We start from the raw sequence: 27,207 nt of genomic DNA, 5'->3' as shown, positions 1-27,207 counted from the left end.
TCTGATCTGGCAACCTTACCAGCTTTGCCACAGCAACCATGACGTCAGTATTCTGCCCAATCAATGACCTCCCCTCAAGTCTCGTTAAGAGCTCTGCTCAGTTATCGCGTGATCTGCGCTGAGGCCCACCGCTATTTATAATCGTAAACAGTAAGTATTTTATCACCATTCTTCATATTTCGCGAAAAATAAATAACACGGATGAACAACAGTTTAAAATGAATATTATTTAGTATTATTTTATTTTCACGCGTGGTCACTGGCAAAAGTTATTGTCAGAAAATGGCTGAACGCTTGTTTGCAAGTCTCACGCGCTGTTGTGTTTCACGCTGTAGGGGCTTGTTTATTGTAGTTCCCTGATAAAGGCGAAAAATATTTAATGTGATTTTTTTATAACCTAATTGCAAGTTTTTTCAATATGTGTGTGTATACATATAACCTGTCAGCAGCATATGTATCTCTCTAATACAGAATCTTTTACGGCGCGTACGCTGTTTGCTGGCCAGTGAGCCGCTGGCTTCACTGTTGTGCTGTCTAGGAGCAGAAACACCGCGAAAATATGAACGTGCACAGTGCAGTTCATTCATTTACTGTCAAACTCCAACATCGTCATTTTGAAGCACTTAAAAGCGAAAGTAGGCTTCACTTTTTTGATAACATGGACAGCCAGTGCACTAATCGTGAATCAAACAACTTCTCTGACATTTACATTTAAAAGTGATGGCACGTGCATTTTTAAATTGGATATGTGCAAAATGATGTTTGTTGTTTATGCATGCCATGTCTACCACAGCACATCCATGATGAGTTATTCAGAGAAGACGGAGGATATTACAAAGGACGAATGGATGGATAAACTGAATAATGTGCACATACAGAGGGCGGATATGAACAGGCTTATCATGAACTATCTAGTAACAGGTATGTTTGTATTATTTTAAAGTATAATACTGTGCTTGACTCAAGCCAAAAACACAGATATGTGTAAATTAAATATTTTAGCTCTAACGTGTGCATTACATTATGATTTTGTATTTACCTTTTTTTTTTTTTTAAATCTAATGCATAAACTGCCCCTACGCTCATGTTTCTATTCCACAGAGGGCTTTAAAGAGGCTGCAGAGAAGTTCCGTATGGAATCCGGGATTGAGCCAAACGTGGATCTGGACTCTCTTGATGAGAGGATAAAGATCAGGGAAATGGTTCTGAAAGGTCAGATCCAGGAAGCCATTGCTCTCATTAACAGCCTCCACCCTGAGCTGCTTGACACCAATCGATACCTCTACTTTCACCTTCAGGTAAACATCTGACCTCATATGGACATGCTGGGAGGGAGAGAGATATCGAGCAGCATGTTGTAAAGGGACCAATCCAATGCAAACCATGACCGTATACATGTTGCATTTATTCAAAATGCACAAGCAAATGTATTTGAGGCACAGTATGCAAGATTTTTGTATTAAAATGTCCAAAAACCACTAGAACAATGTTATATATTTAGTTGACTCGCGTACTACCATTATCCCAAATGTTTCCAAGAATGTTTAAATCCAGAGAAATAATAAGCCATTTTATCCCGGAAGCTATCGTTCAGAGAGAACGCATGAAGTGACCGGGTGTAAACAGGCCCTGTGCGTTGCCTAGCAATGACATCATACCCATGAAAACATGGAAACGCTAAAGATGCTTTAATTTATTATATTTTATTAGGCAGGTGAGCAACTGTTTCGATACATTCATCGACAGAGAAAGAATTATTGTTATAAAGCTCAACACAGTTAGTCGTATTGTTTAAATCTTGTTTTCTTGATTTACCATGAGTACCATGGTTTACCATGCCTAATATAGATCTAGCTTACTGCAGTATGCAATAAGTGTCTCATAGTAGCCGCAGAGCAAACACACAGAGTAGCATTATAACATGCAGTAGCTTTCAACACACTCAAATCTATCTAAAATGATAAAACAGTGCCACATGAGCGGAAGAAGCAGAAGCGCTCGTCTGTGGCATAATCAAAGCTCTGCTAAATTAAGGCACCCTCAAGCTACGCCTTTGTTTTGAATAAGAGAATAGTGGTGAAAATGACATGTTGTGGCTTTAACCTCATACGTTTCAAAGATCGTATACCGCCTCAGAGTACTATTCAACATTCACTGCTCGTTAATCATCACACGATTACTTTATCTGGACAAACTCCGTATCATCAGAAAGATTAAAGACTCCAGCTTCAATATTTGAACACTGTTTATGATAAAACTGGGTTGCAGTGACATTAATTTCTTAATTTTGGTCAGGAGTGCATTATTATTGATCCGTTATGAACGATATTTTGAATAGATTATCAGACTAACGTTCATTCTCTCTCGTCTGCACTGGCTCATTTGTGTTCACAGAGATCGCAAAGAACAGCTTTCAGTTTAGCTCTTAGTTCAAAAGTGCTCCTATTTGGAGAAATATTGACATATCACATGTTTGCAAAATATTTCGTCATACAGAATACCATTTCTATTCATTTCTCACTGAATTATTCGGTATAAAAGAGTTAAAACATGCACAGACCTCTCTCTGGGTCTCTTCTTAATGATATGCATCAGATATGACTCAGCAGGCGTTCATTTGCTGACTGAACCCTCAGTCTTATGACATAATCAAAACAGCCCGACACCAGACGCGCTCCTCCTGTGTGGACACTTCCTCATTCTGGCTCTGTGAAGAACGAGTCTATTCTACATTTCTATACGTGAACTAAAAAGCTAATAAATACACGATAACTATGGAATAAGGTTTTTGTGTGATGTGATTTCGGCTATTTTATATCAATAATGGATGTTTACATTATGACTGCTAACAGTTGTAGCAATTAGCTCCATATAAAAGGATAAATATAACATGTTTTAACATCACCATTCGAATAAAATCTCCATTATATCGCGACAGGAAACAAATAAAAACACTCGATGGTGGTCTAAAGGGAGATAAAGAATGAAGGTGTAATTTTAATGTTTTAAATTGTATTTTGTCTATTTTGTTACAATAATTCACAGAATGTGCTTTTAGTTTAGTTGTTAGTTTTTTTTTTTAGATTGCTGTGGCTTACTAAAGGAAATAATGTGCTGTTAATTGGCCATTTAGCCAGGCATACATGTCATAATGGATTTGAATAATGGCTGTTACAAAACAAAAGATTCATAACAAAACAATAATGAGGATTACACTTCAGACATTCAGAAGTGTTAAAGGTCCCGTTCTTCGCGTGTTTTCAAAGCTTTGATTATGTTTACAGTGTGCAATATAACATGAGTTCATGTTTTGCGTGTAAAAAAACACAGTATTTTTCACACAATTTACTTATCTGTACAGCGTTGTTTTCTCTCTCCTAAAAATAGCCTGATGATTTCCTTGTTCTATGAAGTCTCTCCTTCAGAAACACGTAACGAGTTCTGATTGGGCCAGCGCTTCCCGTGTTGTGATTGGAGAGCAGCTTAGCGCAATTTGCCCAAACCGTTCGCTGTAGGCTTTGAATGGGAACTTCTGTTAAATAAAATATCTCGTTTGATATTGAACTTTGAGGTATTATTTACAGGTATTATTTATGCTCTAACAGCAACATTACACACTAACTAAAGTTTGAAAGATGGAATCGCGAAGAACGGGACCTTTAAATGATGGTCGAGTGAGCACATTGTAGCATTAATTGAGCTGTTCTCCTCGCCAGACATTAGACAAAAGACTGCAAACGTGTCTTCAAGCCAACAAACTTATTTCATAAAAAACATCTAAAAATCAATCCAGACATGGTTTTAGAAAATGTTTCATAAAATTCATAGTTTTGGACATGACATAGCCTCAGATTTTAAATAAAGCATGACCACACCTGTGCCTTCAATTTAGTTGTAGTTATAAGTCGTTATACTACATCCACATAATATTTTTATACATGAAGAAAAATATTTAAAATATATATTTTTTATTTTTTTTCAGCCTATATATCTCTATATTAATAACTGTCTGAGTAATTTTGAGTATTCAGCTGTAAACTCTCAAGTGTTGGCTTTCTAAATATATACTGGTTATGTGTATATTAATAATACCGTACGAGCAGCTGTCTTTATACTATGAGTATGTCTAATGCTCGATTTGCCAAATCGGGAGATTACACGTAAGGGGTTAATGTAGATCTCGTGTTTCACCCAAGAATTAAGGAGGAAAAAAATATGAACTCAACCTTTACTGTAAACCTGTTCTGTTCTTGTAAACTCTTGTAGCAGCAGCATCTGATTGAGCTCATCCGTTTGCGGGAGACTGAGGCAGCTCTGGAGTTTGCGCAGTCACAGCTGGCCGAACAGGGAGAGGAGAGCAGAGAATGTCTCACTGAGATGGAGCGGACCCTGGCACTGCTCGCCTTTGACAACCCTGAAGAATCACCATTTGGAGACCTGCTCAACATGATGCAGAGGCAGAAGGTATGCATGTTTATTTGCATAGGACATAACCATCACAGTGTGTAAATGTAAAACGTATCACAGTTTCATGTACAGTATCTAGTGTAATATAAGTTCTGCACCTGTTCCTCCCTCCTTAATGCTAGGTTCTGTCTCCCTCTATAGGTGTGGAGCGAGGTGAACCAGGCTGTTCTAGACTATGAGAACAGAGAATCTACTCCCAAATTAGCAAAGCTGCTGAAGCTTTTACTGTGGGCTCAGAATGAATTGGACCAGAAAAAAGTGAAATACTCCAGAATGACAGACCTTAGCAAGGGCACCATTGAGGACCCCAAATAGAGACTGTAATTCACATGGACACATTTGAATTTTTTTGTCCTATTTATGAACAGTCAGTGACTGGATGGCAAATATAAATCTCTCTTTATCTCTCTCTCTCTCTCTCTATATATATATATATAAAATGCTTTTTTTTCTCGATGCCTCTATAAAAAGTAACTTAAGCAACAGTATAAAATTTTATTTCAAACAAAACTAAACTGATTAAAAACAGTAAAACTACATGTTTTATTTGAATCTACCATTTACTATGCTGGTAGCCTATTTTCTGAAGAACATGGAATATTCCTATGGTAATGTTGTTGTTTTTTTATTTTTGTTTTTTATATCAGTATGTCATGTCATCTGTGTTTTGTTCTTTTTTCCCACCTCCATGCTCTTCACTGGTTTCACATACAATACTGTGTCCTCATGCTTGTTTTCGGCTTTGTTTAGAAGGAAATTGCTCCTTGTTGGAAAGAAAATTCAGATTGAATTTTGGTTGCACTGGAAGCTATCATGAGTCCAACAACTTAATTTATTGTTTTATTTATGAACAGCTACAGATGGTGCTAATGTTGAGTAAGTAAATGTTTTGGACCTCCATGATATAAGCTATTTTAATTACTATTATTTAAAAAAAAAAATTCTCCCTCTCATTTTTGTTCACAATTTGTACTGCTTGTTTTGAGGGTTGGTTTCACAGTAGACTTGTTTACTTGAGTTTTTCCTGTTTTGCATTTATAAGGTCGAATCTCCAGATTCCACAGCGATCTTTTAGTACAGAATAACGTCTGATTAGATGGGCAGGTGTACATGAAGGACAACATTCCTCCATGCAGTACTTCTGGAAACATTTAATGTAGGTGTGGCGCGATGGTCTCCGCCTCTTATGCGTTTCATACGCGCCTTAAATATGTCATTGTGAACTTTCCTTTTCGGTACAGAACCGGTGCTCATTGCCCGGTTTTTGCTTAAATGGATTTAATGGCGACTGAGCAAAAAGCGGACCTTTTCACCCCACCTGTGGACTCTGTGAAAACACCTTTCAGAAATGTGTGCTACACGTCCGGGTTAAAGATGAGGCTAATTAACGACAATACAACAACGACAATATGGCCAAGGTACGATGAAACTTAAACGGAGAATTAAAAAAACATCTAAAAACTACTACACAGCATTACGTATTTGTGTGTTAATGGCATATCGCATCATTATTCTCGTATGATCAGCGGTAGTTGTCAATAGACACTGAAATTCTCATTGCTTATCCTCCATCCTCCTTCCTGGTAGTTTCGCTTCCTGGCAACGGTTGCATAGAAATCGTCTCTGTGGTCCCTTGAAGAAGTTTTTGGTGGATGAGTCCCGTCCTTTTTACAGTATTTTAAAGATTTGTTTTATAAAATCCAAGTAAGCTTTATAGGAAAAGGTTTTAACCATGTTGTTCATGCTCATTCCATTTCTGTTCATCAAATGTCTGACATTTGATCAGTTTATGTCTCAGTTGTTGAATCTTTTAATGATAATACACATATTTTAACGTTAATGCATTTGCTGTAAATAAAAGCAATTGAAAGTAAGAGGATGTTTCTCTTTTTGCTGAGAAAACACTGTATCAGGCGTGACCAAGGTTTTGAATGAGCAGGACTGTCTCATCTTCCACTCCCTAGAATATTATGAATACATTTTACAAAGCAGAACAAAAAAAGCTATTCAGAACTAATTATCAGCATTAGTTTTTATTTATTTTATTAGATAGGGTGAATGTTTTTTTACTGTTTTGTATTCTGTGGATCATGGAAGAAATATAACATAATACAGTTATTTTTGTGTCTATTTGTTAATACGGGATTTTTTAGACACAATGTTTTTAGATTTCTGAAGTAAAAGTTACAGTTTTTATTTTGAAGTAAAAAGATAAAATTAGACCACTGGGTAAGATGAGATGACACCCAAGAATTGGCACAGCAGCCACCCGGGTGGTATGTTGTTACTAGTGTTATTAATTTAAAATGTAATAATTATTATAATTAACCAATTTAATCCCATTTTCCCAGACAACATAAAAAAAATCCAAATTATGTTTCATTGGTAACCCCTTTAAAAAATAATAATAAATATTATTTTATATTTATAGGAAAGCACGTGAAATTATGAAAAAAAAAAGTTTTTATGGCTGGTGGTATAATGTGTAGGCTACACTGAATTAATATATTTCTGCCTATATATACACACACATATTTTAAACTATTTCATTACATTCTAGTGTTACTATGATACATAAAAACCCTTAACACTGATAGGAATACAGTGATAAAATAAAAAATAAAAATACAACTTTAGCGTATTCAACGAATCAACGCATTTCAAAATTGTTACTTTATTGTAACGTATATCATAACATTGTTATATTTGTGCAATCAGTATTAAAACATTAACATTGTCACTTATTTGTAACATTTGATTTTTTTTATTTAGTGCATTATTCACTGTAATTTTGTCAATGGGACATTTTAGTACAACCTTCTCTAACTGCAATTGGATAGTTCATTGTAAGTATATGTACACCCAAATGCACAACATGTTTACTCATTATATGTCCACACATAAATAAATAAATAAATAAATAAATAAATAAATAAATAAATAAATAAATAAATAAATAAATAAATAGTGAATTCATATATTAAATCATATGCCTTATTGCCTTAAAGATAATGTATACAAAAATATGTCATGTCTTTATGTTAACATACTTAACTAACCTTTTGTTTTGGAACAACTGCTCTGGTCATATGACAATTTGCACTAAGCATGTGGCACTGCACATATTTAATTGAGAAAACATTATTTACTGTCACTATTGTGACCAATGAGATTAAACAGGATTTATTATTCAGCATTTCCATGATTTAGATGTACATAAACATATTTGCTTTCATTAAACCCTATAGGTTGAGTGAAATCATTACATTTGCATTCATACATAGTGTTGCTAATGCTATTATGACATTTCTTCAATTAAAATATACGTCACATTATAATTTTATCTTTCAAAATAATCTCTTTTACTGAAATTTTTACTTTGTCATTGGTTATCCAATTATTAAACTAAATTCAATTTTTAATAGAATAGTTGAATTAGTATTTTTATTTTTATTTTTTCTATTTTTTTTCTATTTATTTCCTATAATAATGCATAGGCTGATGCATCATTATCATGTACATGCTAAACATATCTAAATATGTTACAATTTAAAAGTAAATGCACATTATTCTTAAGAGGGCGTTTCTCTATAAAAAGTATTTATTACCATTCATTGAATGTCTACATAATTAAATTAACGTTTGCAACTCTGTTTTTAGAGAGACTTATGTGATGTGATGTGGGCCATCAGATTGGGATAGACTGTTGTAATTAATGTCCCACCCTCCACAGGCCAGTGGCCCGGACCTGGACCCTGATGCTGCTGTTGGTCACATGCTTTCTATACTGGTCACGGATGGCCATGCCTATCTGTGCTGTCACCATGGCGAAAGAATTCGGATGGAGCAAGACTGAGACTGGCATGGTGCTAGGTGCTTTTTTCTGGGGTTACTGTTTTACTCAGGTACTTGGTGGCCATGCCAGTGATAGGTGAGGTTTTTTTGTGTTGCCCACAGGTCATAGACATAGATGGTTTTGAAAAGTGGAAGATGATTATGATGATGATGAACATTGCTTTTACAGGATAGGGGGAGAGAGAGTACTGTTGCTCTCCACCTCCTCCTGGGCCGTGATGACAGCTATCACCCCGCTTCTGGCCAACATTGGACCCCGACCTCTTGTTACCATGACAGTAACCAGGTTTTTATTGGGTGTAATGCAAGGTGAGAGCACTGTGAGAGACAGTTAAAGAGTCAAGGGAGAAAATTGTGAAAAGAATGAGGGGAAAATAGATTCAAAAAGGGAAAGAAAAATCTGAACTAGAAATTTCTTCCAGTATGTTTGTAAGATTGGATCAGAGCAACACACATTTTTTAAATTCACATATTTCATTTGAGGCTTATGAAGACCCATTTCCACATACATATATATGTATATGTATATGTATATGTATATGTATATGTATATGTATATGTATATGTATATGTATATGTATACACGTGTGTGTGTATGTGTGTGTGTTTGTGTGTATGTGACCCTAAACCACAAAACCAGTCATATGAATGCTCTTGTTAAGGGTCCTTAAAGCTTTTCCTTTGTGGTCCAGGGTCACATATATGAAATAATTTTTATCACTGAACATTAGAATGATTTCTGAATGAGTAATGGCTGCTGAAAATTCAGCTTTGCCATCACAGGAATAAATTACATTTAAATGTATATATGTATATAATATATATACGTGTATATATAGATGTACTTATTTAAGTTTTTGTTTTTCCTTTGTATTAAATTTGCACTGTATTGCAATTGCTTTGCCATTATGGTGTATGGAGTGTAAATGGATGTGTGGAAAAAGTAGAAAATGAATGTCACAGAGTAATTCTCAGTAGCAGATGATTGTGGGTTATGCTATCTCTGTTTTTAGGGGTTCACTACCCTTCTCTTGTCAGTGTCTGTGCTCAGCGTGTGACAGAGGGAGAGAGAGGTTTTTCGATGAGCACTCTGGCTTGTGGGTGCTACCTAGGGTAAGAATAATACCCGGTTATTCCCGGTCATTCCATTTTTTATCCATTTTTTTGAAGTGTAAAATAAAACTGATTCTTGATCATCACTATTTTATGCAAGCACCTCTGGAAATACATACCGTAAGTTTCCCATGCATACTCTTGATGGTTTCCCTGTCAGGATGATGCTGGTTGGAGGTGTGGGTTCCCTGATGCTGGACTGGTTTGGATGGGAGAGTGTGTTTTATGGAGCTGGTATCCTTGCTTTTTGCTGGGCCTTTTGTGTATGGAAATTCCTTTTCCAAGGTATTTTGATATGATCATTTACATGTTTAAATTAAGTAGCATTGTTCTTGAGATTTTGAACTCTTTCTTGATTGCTATTTTATTGCTTTAAAGGTCAGAATTGGTATAATTAGGGAAGTTGCTGTGGATCAGCTGAGCATCTGTGTTTGCCATAGCAACTGTGAGGATAGAGTAATTGGACCTTGTTTTTGCCAGTGTTATTTCACTACACCCTGTTTTTAAACACCATGCAGTACAATGAAATTCAAGTATTCTGAGGTTCCTGCTATATCTTAATCACCTTACGCTGTTCTTCAGAATGCCGTTAGTTAGATCTTACAGTTTTAAATGTGTCAGTTTGTATGTTTGTCACAGGTCCAGTTTTCTCTCTTGACTCGCTGTGGATAAGCAACAGCATGCCTGAAACCTCTAGAATCAACTGGCTGCATCTCCTCAGAGAGCCTAGTGTCTGGTGAGGATCGAAACATTAACATTTGTCCCTCATTTTACACTCTAATTTAACTTATCTTTATGTTTTTTTTTTGTGTCATTTTAATGAAAAAAGTTGTTGATAAGATGACAATAAAACAGATGCTGAGAGTTTCCAGGGCTTCCCCTCATGATTTTTTAGGGCACTCATATTGTCATATGATTTTTTTTTTTTTTTTTACAAACTCAAAACAACATTTCTGTTTATATATATATATATAGATAGGTAGATATTAACATTTGCATGTGTTTATATGTGTGTGTTTTAGGGCCATGATCATTTCTCATCTATGCTTTAGTAGCACCTATTACACCCTCATGTCATGGCTACCAACGTTTTTCAAAGACATGTTTCCTCATGCCAAGGTACCGCAGTCATTGCACATCAGTCGGCTTTACTGTTTTTTCCCCCTTCTTATTTGTATTTACTCTCCCAGTTTGCTTTCCAGTGCAAATGTTAATATGTTAGTGACAATTGGAACTCTAACATATTGCTGGTATGTTTTCCTGTCTTGGTTTAATGTTGTCATTTTCTAAAGCATTCTCTATTTTGTTTGCTAACAGGATTGGGTGTTTAATGTGATCCCTTGGTTTGTGGCATTGCCCACTTCACTCTTTGGCGGCGCTATCTCTGATCATCTCATTAGGAAAGGTGAACAAAACCTATAATGTCTCATGACAATTTGTAACTATTCTACTTTGAAGTTAGACTGTGTAAACCCAGCCTGATCTGCCGGTGATTTGATTTCGCCCTGCAACACAGTCTGGAAATCTATACATTCATGTCTACTGCTTCTGTTTCACTTTTGCGGGAACCAATAACAAACCGGCTTATCCACCTGCTGCGCTATTGGCGGGTTTAACACGATGACAGATAGAGAAGCTGGGTTGTTGCCATTTGATCACATCTTTTGTGGTCTGATTAGTTGAAGGACTATCACATTACGTTCATTTGAACTATGCCCGTTTCTCACGCCTCTTGTGCAGAAGAAAATACAAAGCAGACTCCCCAGCCAATGTTCAATTTTAATTGAGCTTGGTTTGGTGATAGCCAGACATAATTTAAGTGTGTAATTTGTATAAATTTGTAGAGTCTCCTTTGTATGGTTTCTCATGATCTATTTGCACCTCAGTGATGGTTAAGTTTAGTAATGGCCCTTTTTGCGTCCTTTTTTCTTAAATAAAATTGTCTGAATTCATATGAAATTTATACAAAATAGTTGACAGAACAACCTGTCAGTTTCTGGTTGACCCAGATGTTGATGTTTCTGTAAGTAATCAAAATGAAATGTCTTATGTCTTTATGACAGGCTGTGGGACATCTACTGTAAGGAAATTGATGCAGGTAACACAACATCAGCTATGAGCTTTATTTTTCAATAATATACTGAACAATTAAAAAAACTTGCTTTGGTCAAGATTCATGTTGGTAATGCAGACTGTATGAAGAGTTGTTGTGCTTATGTGTGTCTGTTTGAAACATGCTTATGTAGTTCTTTGCTATGGGAGCAGCCAGTTTGTTCATCTTCCTTCTCTGTAAGACGAGCAGTTTTGTCCAGGCTGTTGCTTGTGTGTCCATGGCTGTTGGCCTGTCCACCTTTAATAATAGGTTAGAATGAAATGTCACGGCAACAGCATTAATTATTATATACACTATTTATATACCGAGTGGGATATTGTTCATGCATGTGTGTTTTTTTTAATGTGAAGTGGGGTGTCCGTGAATGTGCATGACCTGGCACCATCATGCGCAGGAGCCCTGTTTGGTGAGTTTTTTTCTTCTTTAATGTATTATATTTTTTATATTTTAGGTCAAAACTCAATGTTGTGTTTTAAGTGTTCTAAATATCTTACTCTATTTCTTACAGGGGTTATGAACACATGTGCTGCTTTTGCTGGTGGGTTAAAACACATTTATCTGTAATGAAACCAGTTACATGTAAACAGACTATACAGCCCACTGGATATTAATATGCTCTTATATGAGTATTCAAATAGTCTAAAATCTTAGTTAAAAATACAATTTGATGTCAGTGTTCACAATCTGAATTCTATTTGAATGTTAGAAATAATGTAGTGAAATTGAATTCACATTCACATCCTGTGCACTCATAATTTCTCATTTGCACTGTTAATTGTAATGCCTTCCTCTTTGCCCATCATATGCTCTTTGTACTGCATCTCACAGGTTTGCTGATGGTGTACATGTCTGGCTACATCATTGAGATCACAGGTTCCTGGGAGACTGTGTTCTCCGTCCTGGCTCTGGTGAACATTATTGGTGTCTTTATATTCATTGTGCTGGGTGAAGCAAAGCGAGTTGATCAAATGGATCAGCCTCAGATCATTTAAAAATAAGAGTGAAAACAAATTCTACCTCTTAAAGGCATATTGGAGTTTCCTTATTTTTCATTTGTAGCAAATGTATTGGAAACTCTTCAACACTAAAGACTGTGCAATAACTTTCTGTCAATATTTATTGATGTATATGAATGTTAAATATTTGGCAGAGATGGTTGGAAATACACCAAAACAATGTTTTATATAAGACATATTTATCTGAAATGTAATAAATTTATGAAACACAGTGTGTAAAGTATAATTTCACTAAATTGGTTTAAATTATTAAACTTGTCGCAACCTTAAATGTTTCTGATAAGTGATCAATGAGCACTTGTCTAGGCCTACTAATGATTCGATGCAAGTTCTCTCTTTCACCATAAGGTGGCGACAGAGGACAAATAAACTGCGTTATTCATGAAAATCACAAGTATGAAACATAAAGGATCATTAAAGAGTACCAAAAATGAGTTGCCTGTATTTATACTTAAACACACATGACATTAGGTAATATCAGGGTTACTTGTTTTGACTTTTGAGTCATATCTTTTCATCTAGTGAAACGGTCTTATAATACAGGGGGTGATGCGCACCATGCGCACGTCGTTGTGATGATGTCACGGATGGGCGGAGCCGAGCGAGATCTGCTGCATCTGGTACACTTACGTGATCGCGCGGTTCCCGGGGATGCAACCACATATTTAACATCGGTTTCTTTAACGCACTGAAATTAAACCACGACGCCGGGGCCGACGAAGCGGTAAGCGTTACAAGCCTCATTACACCTTGAGAAAAAACACATTTTGCCTGCAAGCTTGATTTATCAGTGGGCTTGGGTGAATTGGTCTTATGTGTTCTAACGGGAGCGCGAGCTAACAGGCCAGATAATATGGATGCTGGAGCGCAAATCAAACCAAATCACCGGGGCCCTTTCTGGTGAAGCGTAGCAAGTCAGAGATTAACTGGAAATCCTTTCTGTTTGTTTAAATATTTTATTTCATTAATCGTTAACACATAAATCGCAATCCGCATTTTGTAGAGTATAAAAATTGTCTCGCCGTTTGTTGCTTATAGCGTTAGATTAACATTAGCAAATTGCCCATCCTCAGCTTTATATTTTGAATGAATGAGTCATATGTGTATATTCTCTTGTTGACATCTATTTGAATAGAGATTTCATGACGCGGAGAGTAGTGCGACATTTCTTTCACGCAGACCGAATAGCGCAGTTACGGTAGGGATGCGAATCGTCCTGCGTTTGGGATTTTGATTCCGGTTGCTTTTAACGTTTATTTTATTTTAGTAGCTAACATTACTTCTGAGGTAAAAAAAAAAAAAATATATATATATATATATATTTGGGGTACAAAAAAGAAATTCGCAGTTCGTATTGCATTTAATATATGCCACTGCCAAATTATGAAATCATTTCAGATTTCAACAGAACAGCCTATAATTAAACCAGAAATAACTTTTAATTCCTTTTAAAAAGTATGCGAAATATAAGATTTAGATATAAGTTTAATGAGCCTAAAGTGCACAGATCCGGCTTTCTGATAAAGTCAGCATGAAACAGAAGTCACTATTTACTTCCATATTGTACAGTATAGCAGAGTGAAGTGGCTTCTTAAAAATGTAGTGCAATACTTGATTTTATCCATTGGGATTTGATGGACTTGTTGTGGTTTGCTATTGATGTGATGCCCAAAAATTGCAGCTCATCACTGTTACTTTTAACCTAGCCGTCCAATCACAGTGGAGGAGGGTTGGGGCAAATACAACACCGACCAACTGCCACGTTCTACAACGTCAAAAGAGAAGACACAAAAGCATAATAATGGAACATAATTTAAAATGGAGCCAGAGCAAATACTTTGTTGTTTCAACATTTTTTATTTATAGCATCAATACATAAACTATCTGTGAAATGACACTGTTGCACAAATTTTCCGTATTATAGCAAGAAAAGTGTCTTTGCAAAAAATCTTAACTTAAAAAAACGCTGCCTCTCAAGTTCTCATAGCAAGGTGTTTTCAGCAGAGAGCCAAGCGTTTTCAACTGGCTAAAAACGCTTCGGTGGACACATCCTAATGGACAAAGTAAGCGTGTGCAATTTACATATGAACACGCCTGTGGGAGACTTGAAAACATACAAAGAGCATCAGCTTTCGTTTCTTCTTTGATAGCCGCAAAACCATGCCGGACACGGTGAGTGCGTATTAGAAATCAGGAATGGTGAGGAACCATTGTGCTTGGTACGTTTTTTGTCTTAAAACCAAAATTTTGTCCCAACCGACTTTAAATCCCATCCGCCTAGCACGCTTCCCATAAAGTTTGCGTGTTTAGTCAGTAGGCGTTCTTTTGTGTCTACAAAAGCAATCTGGTCGAAAACTTTTTCATCTACCTCAGAAAGTGGTAGAAAATGGACAAGCTCAAAATGTTTTGACCCTGTTTACACCTGTTTTTAGTGTCGTCCACTTGTGTTCCGAATCTTAATACTAGCTGTAAACAGGGCTTGAGTGACAGGTTGTCCTGCCCTCGCACCAGTAAACACATCATCAGAGAAGAGATGTGATTGCAAAAAAATGTCACTTTTGCTTTCATGCAACTTTAATTTGATGTCTGACATGATTGCTAAAAAAGTAAGTCCATTTACTAGCAGCTTCAATGGATTCATAATGTTTTCTGTTCATGAGAGACTTCTGTTCGAGAATTGCACTGCACTAGTAGCGCTATACCCGATATATAACCAACTCAAAACTCGATTTACTCTCTTAAATCGGTTCTTTTAATGAATCAAACTGCACATTTGAGAACCACTAATGAAATTCTACCCATACCCCATGTCTGTTTAGCCTGACAAGCCAGACCCACATTAAAGGGATAGTTCACTTTGAAATTAAATTTTGATATGTTTTAGCTTACCTCATGGGCATCCGAGATGAAGGAGTATTTGTTTCTCCAGTAGTTTCAATTTTGATCATTTTAGGTCAAACCGTTCTTGTCTGTGCCTCACATAATGCAGATCTATGGTCACCACCTCAAAGAGCATACACAGAGAAGTCCAAATTAAACAATCCCCTATCGTAAGTACACACTGATGGCCTAAGAAACGAAACGAGCGGTTTGTGTGAGAAAACGAACAGTATTTATATCGTTTTTACCTCTTGTACACCACAGGAAACATGCACACGTGCCCTCGAATCAGTCGGATGTAGTGGTGTACAAGAGGTAAAAACGATATAAATACTGTTCTCTTTGTCACACAAACCGCTCGTTTCGTGTCTTAGGCCATCAATGTGTACTTACGATGGGGGATTGTTTAATTTGGACTTCTCTGTGTATGCTCTTTGAGGTGGTGACCATAGACCTGCATTATGTGAGGCACAGATAAGAACGGTTTGACCTAAAATGATCAAAATTAAAACTACTGGGGAAACAAATACTCCTACATCTCGGATGCCCATGAGGTAAGCTAAAACATATCAAAATTTAATTTCAAAGTGAACTATCCCTTTAAGATTGGGCTCAATCCGAGGAGCGGGATAAACAGTTGTCTTTCAAACTCCTTCTGCACGCAATTGGATAGCACTACAACCAATCAGAGCAATGTGAAGCGGAGCTAGTTGATAGAATAAACTTCCACAGTATCCGGTCGGCAAAACTCCAAACACATCTTTTACTTTTTAAGAATGACTTCACTGCCGTTCTTTGTTCTTTTCTCAAAGAAAGCTTAACTCCAAGTCTTCCAGAGTTGCGGCCAAAGCCGATTCGAAAGGCCGCTGTTCTCCAGCGTCTGTGTTTACTCGTAGCACGCAAGCGCAACTCGGCTGTCATTATGTTAAGCCCCGCCCACCGACTCTATACACGATGTGATTGGCCTGACCAGAGTTTGGTGTTTACAACTCAGAAGTCTATTGAGAGTTGCTAGACTACACTCGCGGCAAATTAGATTTGCTGCCACTAGGGTGCGTCTAAATTTCTAGGCTAGTGACTGTTGAGTCCTCATGATGACGCAAGACACATAACTTTTGTTTGTCACTATGTATTTTTTAATCATAACTTTATAATATATAGCTGCATTTCATTAACATCTGTTTGAAAGAGAACCTACAATAAACATTGTATGAATATAAGATACCTAATTTGCATACTGCTGTGCGAAATGTAAAGCAGGATATACAGCTCTGGAAAAAATTAAGAGATCACTTAAAATTGAGAATTCAATGTTAAGTGATCTCTTAATTTTTTCTAGAGCTGTATGGTATTCATCACAAATCTTTGTAGTCTTTTCTCTTTGATTTCTAACTAATCTTTGTGCCCACATTTCTTCTAATGAGGAGTCTTCTTCATTTGAGAGCCTGGAATGCTTGTCTCAGTTATTGAGGTCTGGCAGTGCTGAGTAAACCATCCGAGATACTACTGTCAGCTGAGGAAAACTCAGTGTGCACAAGATTAGTTGGACACAACCCAGACCTCCAGACATGATGAGACAATCAAACACATGTAGACAACTTATATGAAACCATGTCAGTCTTTGTATTTCATGTGTTTTAGTTCACCATAAGTCTACACATGACTGTATGGATTTGACTGATTCACAATGCAACACTTGTGAAAATCTGTCATCACCCTGCTGGATTGTGAATATGACATCTGCTGGAAACTGATCCCTGTGATATCCTGTGGTATCGATTTCTCTTTCTCGGGACCAACACGAGAGAATCAGCTGACAGGAAAAGTGTGAGTCAGCTAGTGAATCATGAGTAATACTTCTCTGATCGCTAGTAGAGAGGTCTAGTTATGTCAACATTACAGTAGGAAAGGTCAGAATTAGTTCAAGATCACTGTAATTGTGTACAATTGAGCAAGTGGTCATTAGAAACATCTTCATTTTGTTATCTGTTCTTGTGTCAATAGCCTGAACATCATGCTATGACTGATAGACAGAAGCAGCATACAAATTCAGACAAAAACAAGCAGTGTTTTGTTGCTTGGCCCCCGTTAAAACCTGTTTGCCGTCTTTAAAAGATCCAGCTGCTCTGTTTCTTTCTCTAAGTTGAAGTATTGATTTGAAATCCATTTAAACTACTAATTATCTTGAGTGGTTTTAGTGTTGGAACCTCAAACTATGATCTTGAGAATATCGGAAATGTTCTCTCTGCCGGCTGTTCATCTGAAAATGTGTTTTTTTTTGTGTGTCCTCTGAGGTTTTAAAGGCATTTTAATAATCAGTCCATATTTAGCAATTCCAAGGGTTTCTAAATGGTGGATAAAATGAAAGCAGAAATCTGAGTGAGGTGTTTGTTGAGTGGTATTATCTAAACAACAAAACTTGGGGATGGGAAAAACTTGCCACTTGCAATTAATGTTCCACATCCTTGGAATATAATATATATATATATATATATATATATATATATATATATATATATATATATATATATATATATATATATATATATATATATATATATATATATATATATAATATACAATTCAGCCTTAGGTTTACATGTCTGCTTGAAAGAAAAGTTTGAGAGTATTCCAACTTTTTGACATCAGAAGTCCATTTCCGTTATTAGTTTAAGTGTTCCAGCAAATTGATATTATGCCAGTTTACATGTAAGCTTTTCTTAAAATACCGATAAAACAAAAGGCATTATAAAGGTTTAATGAAAGTTAAAAGTGATGTCAAGAGAGACTGCCTGGTCAAAAATAAATAGTCGCTGTTTGAGCCCAATGAATCTCGACATTGCTTTCCTGGAATATGGCCATGATGTGTCTTCCTACGTGGTTGTTTAGAAAATGAAAAGCTACACACTCCAATTAGGGTTAATAGAATTGTTGCCAAACATATAACATTCTTGAAACCTAATAATCCCTGCAATAGTGGTCCAGTCATAAACTCTTAAGTATTTGCCTTATTTAAATCCAAACAGAAACTTTTTTTGGTTAGGCAGTGTATAATGTAATGTTTTAGAGTTTTAGGATTTTTCTGTAATGTTTTTGTCATAACTATTCAACCTCCGTTTAATACTGCTGTTTTTAAGTCTGTGCCATATTTGTATGGTCTGGTGCAAATTTATATTAAAACGCAATTAAACTCTATGACAAAACTGAATTAGCTTGTGCTGTTACACAAACATGTACTAGTACTAAGGTTTAGAAAATATGGCCAAGTCAAAGGAGCTCAAAAGTTATAGAGAACAGATTTTTTTTTGTGTGTTTTTTTACCAAAACACTAAAAGTTCCTAGAGACACAGCTGGCACCCTTTTAAGTTTAAATGTGTTGTATTAAAGATCCTTTGAGGATTTTTAAGACAAGCACAAAATGTTTGTACAAAGTAACTGAGAAAAACCCTCAATTTACTGCCAAAGACATTCAAGATGACCCGATGAAAGGAGGGGAAAACATTTAAATGCTGAGAGTAAAAGAAAACCAATGTTAGGACATCTAGAAGAACATAAAAGGCCGACTTGAATAAGCTAAAATTCATTTGGATTTTTTGCATAAATTGTTCTTGGCAGCAAATATCTTGCTGGTCAAGGGGGTCGTCAAAATGTTTAATTGCAAAATATATGTGTATATGTATACATATATAATTTTGTTATTCTTTTTTTATTTATATATATATATATATTTATGTATCATACATTTTCTATCTAATCATTCATTTACAAAAATATTTTTATATTGTATGTGTTACATATTAAATATATTCATATTTAAGATATGTTAAAATTATCTTAAAGGGATAGTTCACCCCAAAATTAATTAAAGGGGGGGTGAAACACTCAGTTTCAGTCAATCTCATGTCAATCTTGAGTACCTATAGAGTAGTATTGCATCCATCATATCTCCGAAAAGTCTTTTAGTTTTATTATATTTATAAAAGAAATATAGGCTGTACCCAGTCTTTCCGGAAAAAAACGAGCGCCTGGAGGCGTATCGTGTGGGCGGAGCTAAAGAATGACGAGTGCGCACAAAGCGGTGACGTCCTCAAGCGTGGAGAAACCCATGGCTATCGATCTCAGCTAATAGATATATGATCCAGAATCAAATCTGAGGCAGGAATAAATTGAACAGGAGATACAGCAGCAGCAGGACGTCTGTCTCTGTGGTATGTACTGTATTTAGTGGCCTGTCAACATTTGTGTGTTTTTACTCACAGTTTATGAGGACATGATTCGGTTTATGGGCTATTGTATGCGACTAACGTTAGACCTTAGCAATAGCAAGCAAAACGGTTTTGCACGTCAGACTAGTGTAACGTTATACATAGAACAGTAATGAAGTAACGTTAGCGCATTTGAATGACGAAGCACGCGATCGTGTCGTTTACTGATGTTTACTCATGCGACGAGCCAACAGTATAGACATTTGAAGCAGTTTTACTCACCGGCTGCTTCCAAAGCAGGACCGAACCTTTATCGCTGGGACCGCTCCGTCAAAAACACACTTCTTTGGTATGATTTGGTAAAGTCCTGTGACAGCAATGACCATGGAGATCCACTTTGAGACGCGACTGAAGCTGTGTTATGAAGCTTCCCGTCATTTCTGTGTTCAAATTGGTTCAAATGCAGCGCTGCCTTCCCGGAATGCAGTGCTGAAGCGTTGAAGTCGCTCGACGTCACCCATAGGAATAAAGTGGAGCGCGGCGCGGACTATAACCGACATAAGTGTTCACGGACGACTGGATCTGCAGCTGAGAGAGTGTTTACGGGCGTGCATTTCCTCTCTCGCTCTAGTCACGCGCGCGCGCACCCTACCGGGAGAAGAGCCTGTACGGCCCATACAAGGACCTTCCGTTCTATTAACGTCAAGTCGACCCATACTCGAAAAAAACTCGCCGAAACTTGTGAGAAACCGGAAGGACTATCAAACGTCCAACATTAGTTTTTGAAACTTTGTCTATGTTTAGGATGGGAATCCATGTCTTTAACAGTGTAAAAAGCTCAGTATGCATGAAACAGCATTTCACCCCCCCTTTAAGTCATTAATTACTCACCCACCCTCATGTGTTTTCAAACCCTTAAGACCCTCGTTCATCTTCAGAACACAAATTAAGATATTTTTGATGAAATCTGAGAGCTTTCTGACCCCGATAAACTGCAACGTTATTACCACTTTCAAGGACCAGAAAGGTAGTAAAGACATCATTAAAATAATCCATAAATAACGACTTTATTTAACAATTTCTTCTCTTTCATGCACGTCTCCTGTGCTGTTCACATAGTTAGGGCAGCAGTGGCTCAGTGGTTCATGTAGATTGTCTACAAACCGGAAGGTTGGTGGTTCGATCCCCGGTTCCACCTGACCAAGTGTCGAAGTGTCCATGAGCAAGACACCTAACCCCAGCTGCTCCCGACGAGCTGGATGGCGCCTTACATGGCTGACATCGCCGTCGGTGTATGAATGGGTGAATGCGAGGCAAAATGTTAAGCGCTTTGGATGGCCATAGTGTCTGTTAAAAGCGCTATATAAATGCAGTCCATTTACCATTTACCATAGTTAACAGCGCTTCCGGGTTTTATGTCAGAACGCCAGCTCAGTATTGGCCAATTATCATTTTTGGGTGAACTAACCCTTTAATTGCCACTGTGATTTACCAGATTAAGTGTTTTCTGACGTGATGGGTGATATCTGTGTAGAAGAGTACGTGTTTATGGGTGAAGCAGCCTAATCTAATACAACTAATGTGATCTGACAACACCATCTTATGTAAAGCAGAACTGCTCTCTAATACTTGGAACAAGGGACCTTATGCAGTGCGGGGAGGGTTTTGTACATATGCCATGCCATCTGATTTCAGTTAGAGTCAAAGAAAAGATGACCTAACCAAATCATGAGGATCAATCACTTTGTTTTCTTTATGGTAATGATAGTTATGATGAAGGTCATTTGGAATTAGGTCAGTGTCCTTGGATGCATTAAAAAGTTCCTGTGGTTTAAATTAAATACTTAAATACTTCTGCTTTTTATTTTTCTTAAAAAATCTTGCTGAAGAGTTTGTAATATTAAAATATTAAGTGTGTTTGTGTGTGTTCAGATTGTTGAGGACCTGATTCGCCATGGCTGAGCAGCAGAGGCAACGTACTCTCTCTACTTCTGGAGAATCACTCTATCATGTTCTGGGTGTTGAAAAAGTGGCCACTGTGGATGACATCAAGAAGTCATACAGGTGAGTTTATAAAGCTCCGGCCCTTCCCCAGCATCCCTGTACAGCCTTCTGTTCTGCTTCATTTCACTTTTACTGGCCGTGGTTTAAATCAGATGTGTATTGGATAAATGCAGCACACAGCAATGTGGAACTGCAGCTCAATAAAACTAAGTGCATTCAGGGACCGTTTCCCATCCACAGTTTTAGCCTACTCTAGAACTATACGAAAGTAATGATCTCATGAAGTGTTTTTAAAAGAGATATCACAGTGTGAGATTAGTTGCTATCACTGTATTGTGCATCAATTATGATTCTAAATACCAATTTATAACAGACAATAAGGATGATAAACTTCAGTATATTGAAAAGTTAAATATTTACTAATTAAATTGAATGATAAAGTGACATATCATTTAAAATAATGTTACAGAGTAAGCATTGCTTTACTAATAAGGGATAAAGTTGTTCTCATGTATATCATTTTTCAAATTTCAATTTTTTTTTTTGTGACAGTGACAAGTATTTTGGACTGCATCAATATCTAACTATTGATACAAATAAAAACACTCCAGTCTGTTTGAGAGGAGTCCAAGTGTGATATAAAAACACTTTCATTTTTAGTCTAAGTACAATGTGGAACTGCCCATCTCACTACAGTGATTCTACAATCATTTTATGAAGCATCGAGAATTAGTTTTTGTGTGCAAAAAAACCTAAATAACAATTTATATAGTGATGGCCAATTTCAAAACAAAGCTTCCTGAATCATCGGAGCTTAATGAATCATCATATCGATTCATGATTCGGATCGCGTGTCAAACCGCCAAACTGCTGAAATCATGAATCGATTCACTGATTCATAATGGTTCAAAGCTTTGTTTTGAAATCGGCCCATCACTAAATAAGTCGTTATTTAGTCGTTTTTTTTGCGCTAAAAAAATATAAAATATTCTTGTCGCTTCATAAAATGATTGTCTTTAGTGCTTTTTATGGGTCTTGAGAGAGGAAATGGGTGTCAATGAAAGCCTTTCTGAGCCATCGGATTACAACAAAAATATCTTCATTTGTGTTCCGAAGATGAACAGAGGTCTTATGGGTGTCGAACGACATGAGGGTTAGTTCACTCAAAAATATTTTTTTTTGAGTGAACTAACCCTTTAAAATAAAGTGTAACAACCTCTGCAACAACAATCTCTATATAAATCAGTGTGTGTAACCCATTGTTCCATTATGTCCAAATACCAAAATCTGAATGCATTTGATATAGTTTGTGTCTCTTTTTTTTAATCTTTTAAAGAAAACTGGCGTTGAAATATCACCCTGACAAGAATCCTGATAATCCTGAGGCATCTGATAAGTTTAAAGAGATAAACAATGCCCATGCCATTCTTAACGACCCAACAAAGAGAAACATCTACGATAAGTATGGCTCTCTGGGACTTTATGTGGCTGAACAGTTTGGAGAAGAAAATGTCAACACTTACTTCGTTCTGTCCAGCTGGTGGGCCAAGGTAAGATGTATACTAAAAAAATCATATAATGACAAAATCATTAGTGCAGTAAAGGAACAGATATACACAACTGTTCAAAAACTTAGGGTCAGTTAGATTTTTTTTAAGGGTGAATTAATTTGATAAACAATACAGTAAAATATTGTAAAAACACTATCATAATTTAAAATAGCTGTAGCTATTTTCAAAAGTAATGTATTCCTTTTGATAATGAAGTGTATTTTGTCAGCATTCTTTGATGAATAAAAAGTTCAAAAGAACAGTATTTATTTAAAATAGAAATTGTTTGTAATATTATAAATGTCTTTAATGACGCTTTTGATCAATTTAATGCATCCTTGCTAAATAAAAGTATCAAATTCTTTCAGAAAAGAAAAAAATCTTTGAACGGTAGTGTAATTCACTCTGTGGTTGTGCTGCTCTCTGTCTCCCCCTGCAGGCTCTGTTTATCTTCTGCGGCCTTGCTACAGGCTGCTACTTCTGCTGTTGCCTGTGCTGTTGTTGTAACTGCTGCTGTGGGAAGTGTAAACCACGGCCACCTGAAGGACAGGAGCAGGAATTCTACGTCTCCCCTGAGGACTTAGAGGCCCAACTGCAGTCCGATGAGAGAGGTTTGATATCTTCATGTGTGTTATATGCCCACAACATGCAGCATGTAAATAGCTATTCCTGTTGTCCTCAAAACTCTTTGCGTTGAAACAATTTTTTCCCCTATTGAAATCTTTCCACAGAGGCAGGTGGAGGTGAGCCGATTGTGATGCAGCCCTCGTCTGCCACAGAAACCACCCAGCTAACGTCCGACGGTTACCATACTACTTACCACACTGACACCGGCTTCAACTAAAAGCCTCACCTTCATCACCTCCACCCCCGTGGCTTGTCTCTCGCCACTCTGTGCCATTTAGCCGAGGGGAAAAAAATGAATGGGAAGAATCCTTCAACTACAACTAAAAAAGCCTGTTTTTGAGAGGGAGGAAAGCCAGCTATGGAGCTGAATTCTTTTGCGTATCCTGTCCCTTATTCACGCACCACTTCCATCACCCACACCAGAGTGGCACGCATCCGCCTCACCGTACCGTAACTTAAAAAGCGAGCTTAAGAAAAAAAGAAAAAAAGATCCTGTCGTTTACCCTGATCTCTTTGTTGCCTTTGACCTCCGATCTTGCCTTCCACTTGTTCCCTCGCTCCTCCAGCCAGAATTGCTCGTCGTCCTGTGGCATGCACTGTTCCTTGACTTTGTTCAAATGAATTTTTCGCAGTTTTTGGTATATTTATTGACATGAAATGTTTGTTCCCATTTATAAGTACTTGAGTGTGGTTTAAAGTTGACTCCGTGAACTTGCCATAGGTGTTCGAAGATTAGTGCGGCTGCACTGAGAAACAGCAGGAATATATTTCACTCTTAAAATCTTAAATATTCTCTTCGCATACCTCTCCAATCCTCCTGGTTTACCCCGAGTTTGAATCTTTAGTGTCCCTGTAGGCCATTGTATCTACTATGAAAAAAATTAGCCACATTCTACGTTAATTGGGTTCTTTGGATTGCTTCGCTTTGTTTCATTACAGCTTTACTTTTTTGAGAGAGAGATAGAGATACAAACGATGCAATTGATAACATGCCACTCCCTCTTAGTATTTTGCTCACTTACATCTGGGTGTTTGTGTTTCTGTGTTGTTCCGTGGACTATTTGCAACAAGCTGAGCCAAAATTAGGACTCTTCGCTATATGTGGAATGGATTTAACTGTCATCTCTGTGTAGTTTGTAGGTTGTTCATTGATGTGGGAACTCCGCTTTGGTCTTACTGTTAAGCTCAGTTTGGCCCAGTTGTGTCTCTTTTCTCTCGTCACAAGGGAATCGCGAGTGCAAACGGACATAAACTCCTGTAGTGTCATATCTTGAGTGTGTACGTAAGGTGGAAACTAAAACAGATGACATTTTGTTTTTATAGATATACAATCTACACACATCACGTGTATGTACAATATATGTATATTTTGGGCATTTTTATATTTTAGTTGTTGGCGCATATAGTTGATAACTATTCTTTGTGTCTGTGGGACTGGCCTCTTGTGGTCAATTGAGACTCCCTATGCCAAGATATACTGTATATTGTGAGAGAAATGCTTGTTTTTTGCAGTCATTAATGCCTGAGCGGTAGCCATTTAATCTTTGTTTCTCAGATTATTTATTGAAGTGTTAAAGCTCTTTTCAACACTTCTGGATACATTCTGGATATAAGTTATATTTTACATAAATAATATAAAGCCTGCTTTTTGGACATTTTTCTAATGTATCCAGATTTAGAACAATCATTTTTTTTGACATTTTAATTAAATTTAGCATAAGTAATTAAAGGTAGTAAAAGAATAAATATTTAACTTTTTTATAATTAATGTAATAACCATGGGATTTTTTTCTGCAGTAATAAGGATAAAGAGAAATATACTCGATTGTCATGAAAATGATACATAAAATCTTAATTGTCTTAAAAACAGGCTTTTTTTCTTTGTGCAAAATCCATCAGGTTTTTTTCTGGACATGGCAAATTCTTCCACTTTCTAATGGCAAAGTTCACAATGAAGCAAATGCAAGACTTGTTTTTTTCTCTCGTTTTTTCCCCATGACAAATGAAAACAATAAGTGCTTTAAAATTGGCTCAAAATATCAAACATGTTTTATATCAAAATTTGAAGCTATAAAATCAGAGTCTGTGACCATCTAATGCTATACGATTTTCTGTGAAATCCATCGACTCAAATCTGCAGACTGGCTCTGACTTTCAGCAGCTAGCGTCAACATGTCCAGCATGTAAATCAGTGCAAAAATCTGGGCAAAAGTCGTGTTTAGATGAGCTGCTAAGGTTTGATACTTTAGCACATTAGCATTTATTTGATATATTTCCCCCTGAGTAGTCACAGAGATGTGGCATTATTCCTCAAAAGATTAAACTAAACAGTTTTTGTGTCATATAGCCTAGTTATGTGATAAGATCTTGAACCTTCATTGTGTTCCTCTTGGTTACGTTTACTCTGTAAAAAGTGCTTTAATAACCTCCTTACACCAAACCTGCATTTACAAACACTAAGTTCACCATCAATGCCATATTAACTTCTTTTTTTTACTCAAACAAAAGCCCGCTTTCATGGGCAGGTCTGAATTGTGTTTATCATCTGTCTGTTCTCATTTTTCCTTCTCTAACTTGAGCCTAATACAAATGTCACCAGCCATGTTGATCCACATTTCTAGTTACTCTTCAAAGGCCAATGATTTTACATTGAATTGTTTACGTTTAGTTTTTGAGTACAACGCTGTCTTTGCAAATCTGCTCTCTTTCTCATCTCTCTCTTACTCTGTTTCTCATTCCCTCGTTCCAATGCTCTAGGTGGTTTTTAATGGATGTTAGCCTCTGTGGTCTTTTTTTCCTGTGCATTTATCTGTATCAGAACTACACTTGTATAAATGGTATGGCTTATTCATTAAAATGTTGAATTTTAAGTTGAATGAACCGTGCTAAAAGGAGAAAAAAAATAAAACATACTAGAGTAAAACTGTCAAGAAATTGTTGCATATTATGTCTTCAGAAAGACGAGAAAATGTTTAGTGTAATTATAGTGAAATGGTAATTTTATGCATTTTTTTATTTTTATTTATGATCTTATTTTGTCATGTTTATAATGAATTGTCCTTGTTTCAAATGGTATGTTAAATGAAATTGACTCTAAAACTATGCTACTCATAGTTCTATAGTGAAGGTCTCTTGTACATACACTGAATTATTAAAAATAATAATACTAGACCTTTATGTTGTAGCATGGTTATTGTATGACTAAAAATAACATTTATTTGCTGGTGTAAAATAAATGTTTATGAACATTTGATGTGGCTAAGAGTAGTGTTCTTAAAATTAAAATAAAATTACTTGAGTTACTTTAGAGTAAAACATACTAGAAAAATGAAAATTTAAAAGAAAAAAATTACTAGAATATGATGGATGATGTCGAC

The 27,207-nt window shown here is 36.5% G+C and overlaps 3 protein-coding genes across 6 annotated transcripts; all 3 read left to right on the top strand.

Annotated features, from left to right (window-relative positions):
• The first annotated feature begins 68 nt into the window (after positions 1 to 68).
• gid8a (GID complex subunit 8 homolog a (S. cerevisiae)) lies at positions 69 to 5,898 on the top strand. 3 transcript variants are annotated; one of them, XM_067413866.1, is made up of 5 exons: positions 69 to 150; positions 794 to 921; positions 1,102 to 1,298; positions 4,267 to 4,464; positions 4,609 to 5,898. In XM_067413866.1, exons 2-5 carry the CDS (start codon positions 801 to 803, stop codon positions 4,780 to 4,782), a joined length of 690 nt encoding a protein of 229 aa, XP_067269967.1. In that variant the 5' UTR covers positions 69 to 150; positions 794 to 800; the 3' UTR covers positions 4,783 to 5,898. The 3 variants fall into 3 exon arrangements, with proteins under 3 accessions (XP_067269967.1, XP_067269968.1, XP_067269966.1); XM_067413867.1 differs by lacking the exon at positions 69 to 150 and adding an exon at positions 228 to 635; XM_067413865.1 differs by lacking the exon at positions 69 to 150 and having other exon boundaries at positions 649 to 921.
• On the top strand, positions 5,740 to 12,765 carry slc17a9a (solute carrier family 17 member 9a). The gene is made up of 13 exons (XM_067413864.1): positions 5,740 to 5,885; positions 8,201 to 8,398; positions 8,492 to 8,631; positions 9,336 to 9,435; positions 9,596 to 9,720; positions 10,075 to 10,171; positions 10,458 to 10,554; positions 10,753 to 10,840; positions 11,499 to 11,533; positions 11,682 to 11,797; positions 11,899 to 11,954; positions 12,057 to 12,086; positions 12,377 to 12,765. The coding sequence occupies exons 1-13, from the start codon at positions 5,740 to 5,742 to the stop codon at positions 12,538 to 12,540; spliced, it is 1,392 nt and encodes a 463-aa protein (XP_067269965.1). The 3' UTR covers positions 12,541 to 12,765.
• A 379-nt stretch (positions 12,766 to 13,144) lies between these two features.
• dnajc5aa (DnaJ (Hsp40) homolog, subfamily C, member 5aa) lies at positions 13,145 to 27,081 on the top strand. 2 transcript variants are annotated; one of them, XM_067413860.1, is made up of 5 exons: positions 13,145 to 13,288; positions 21,582 to 21,713; positions 22,990 to 23,203; positions 23,643 to 23,814; positions 23,935 to 27,081. In XM_067413860.1, exons 2-5 carry the CDS (start codon positions 21,604 to 21,606, stop codon positions 24,045 to 24,047), a joined length of 609 nt encoding a protein of 202 aa, XP_067269961.1. In that variant the 5' UTR covers positions 13,145 to 13,288; positions 21,582 to 21,603; the 3' UTR covers positions 24,048 to 27,081. The 2 variants fall into 2 exon arrangements, with proteins under 2 accessions (XP_067269961.1, XP_067269963.1); XM_067413862.1 differs by having other exon boundaries at positions 23,643 to 23,829.
• The last annotated feature ends 126 nt before the right edge of the window (positions 27,082 to 27,207 follow it).

The sequence above is a fragment of the Pseudorasbora parva genome, chromosome 13 (assembly GCF_024679245.1).
Source record: "Pseudorasbora parva isolate DD20220531a chromosome 13, ASM2467924v1, whole genome shotgun sequence".
Taxonomy (NCBI): domain Eukaryota; kingdom Metazoa; phylum Chordata; class Actinopteri; order Cypriniformes; family Gobionidae; genus Pseudorasbora; species Pseudorasbora parva.
Note: the sequence above shows the minus strand (reverse complement) of the source record. Positions and strands in the feature narration are given on the sequence as shown.

Coding starts and splice junctions, on each gene's coding strand:
- gid8a (XM_067413865.1), top strand. CDS start 747: ATGTGCAAAATGATGTTTGTTGTTTATGCATGCCATGTCTACCACAGC. Junction 922..1,101: donor CATGAACTATCTAGTAACAG/GTATGTTTGTAT, acceptor TCTATTCCACAG/AGGGCTTTAAAGAGGCTGCA. Junction 1,299..4,266: donor ACCTCTACTTTCACCTTCAG/GTAAACATCTGA, acceptor AAACTCTTGTAG/CAGCAGCATCTGATTGAGCT.
- slc17a9a (XM_067413864.1), top strand. CDS start 5,740: ATGGATTTAATGGCGACTGAGCAAAAAGCGGACCTTTTCACCCCACCT. Junction 10,555..10,752: donor ACATGTTTCCTCATGCCAAG/GTACCGCAGTCA, acceptor GTTTGCTAACAG/GATTGGGTGTTTAATGTGAT. Junction 12,087..12,376: donor CACATGTGCTGCTTTTGCTG/GTGGGTTAAAAC, acceptor TGCATCTCACAG/GTTTGCTGATGGTGTACATG.
- dnajc5aa (XM_067413860.1), top strand. CDS start 21,604: ATGGCTGAGCAGCAGAGGCAACGTACTCTCTCTACTTCTGGAGAATCA. Junction 21,714..22,989: donor GACATCAAGAAGTCATACAG/GTGAGTTTATAA, acceptor AATCTTTTAAAG/AAAACTGGCGTTGAAATATC. Junction 23,815..23,934: donor ACTGCAGTCCGATGAGAGAG/GTTTGATATCTT, acceptor ATCTTTCCACAG/AGGCAGGTGGAGGTGAGCCG.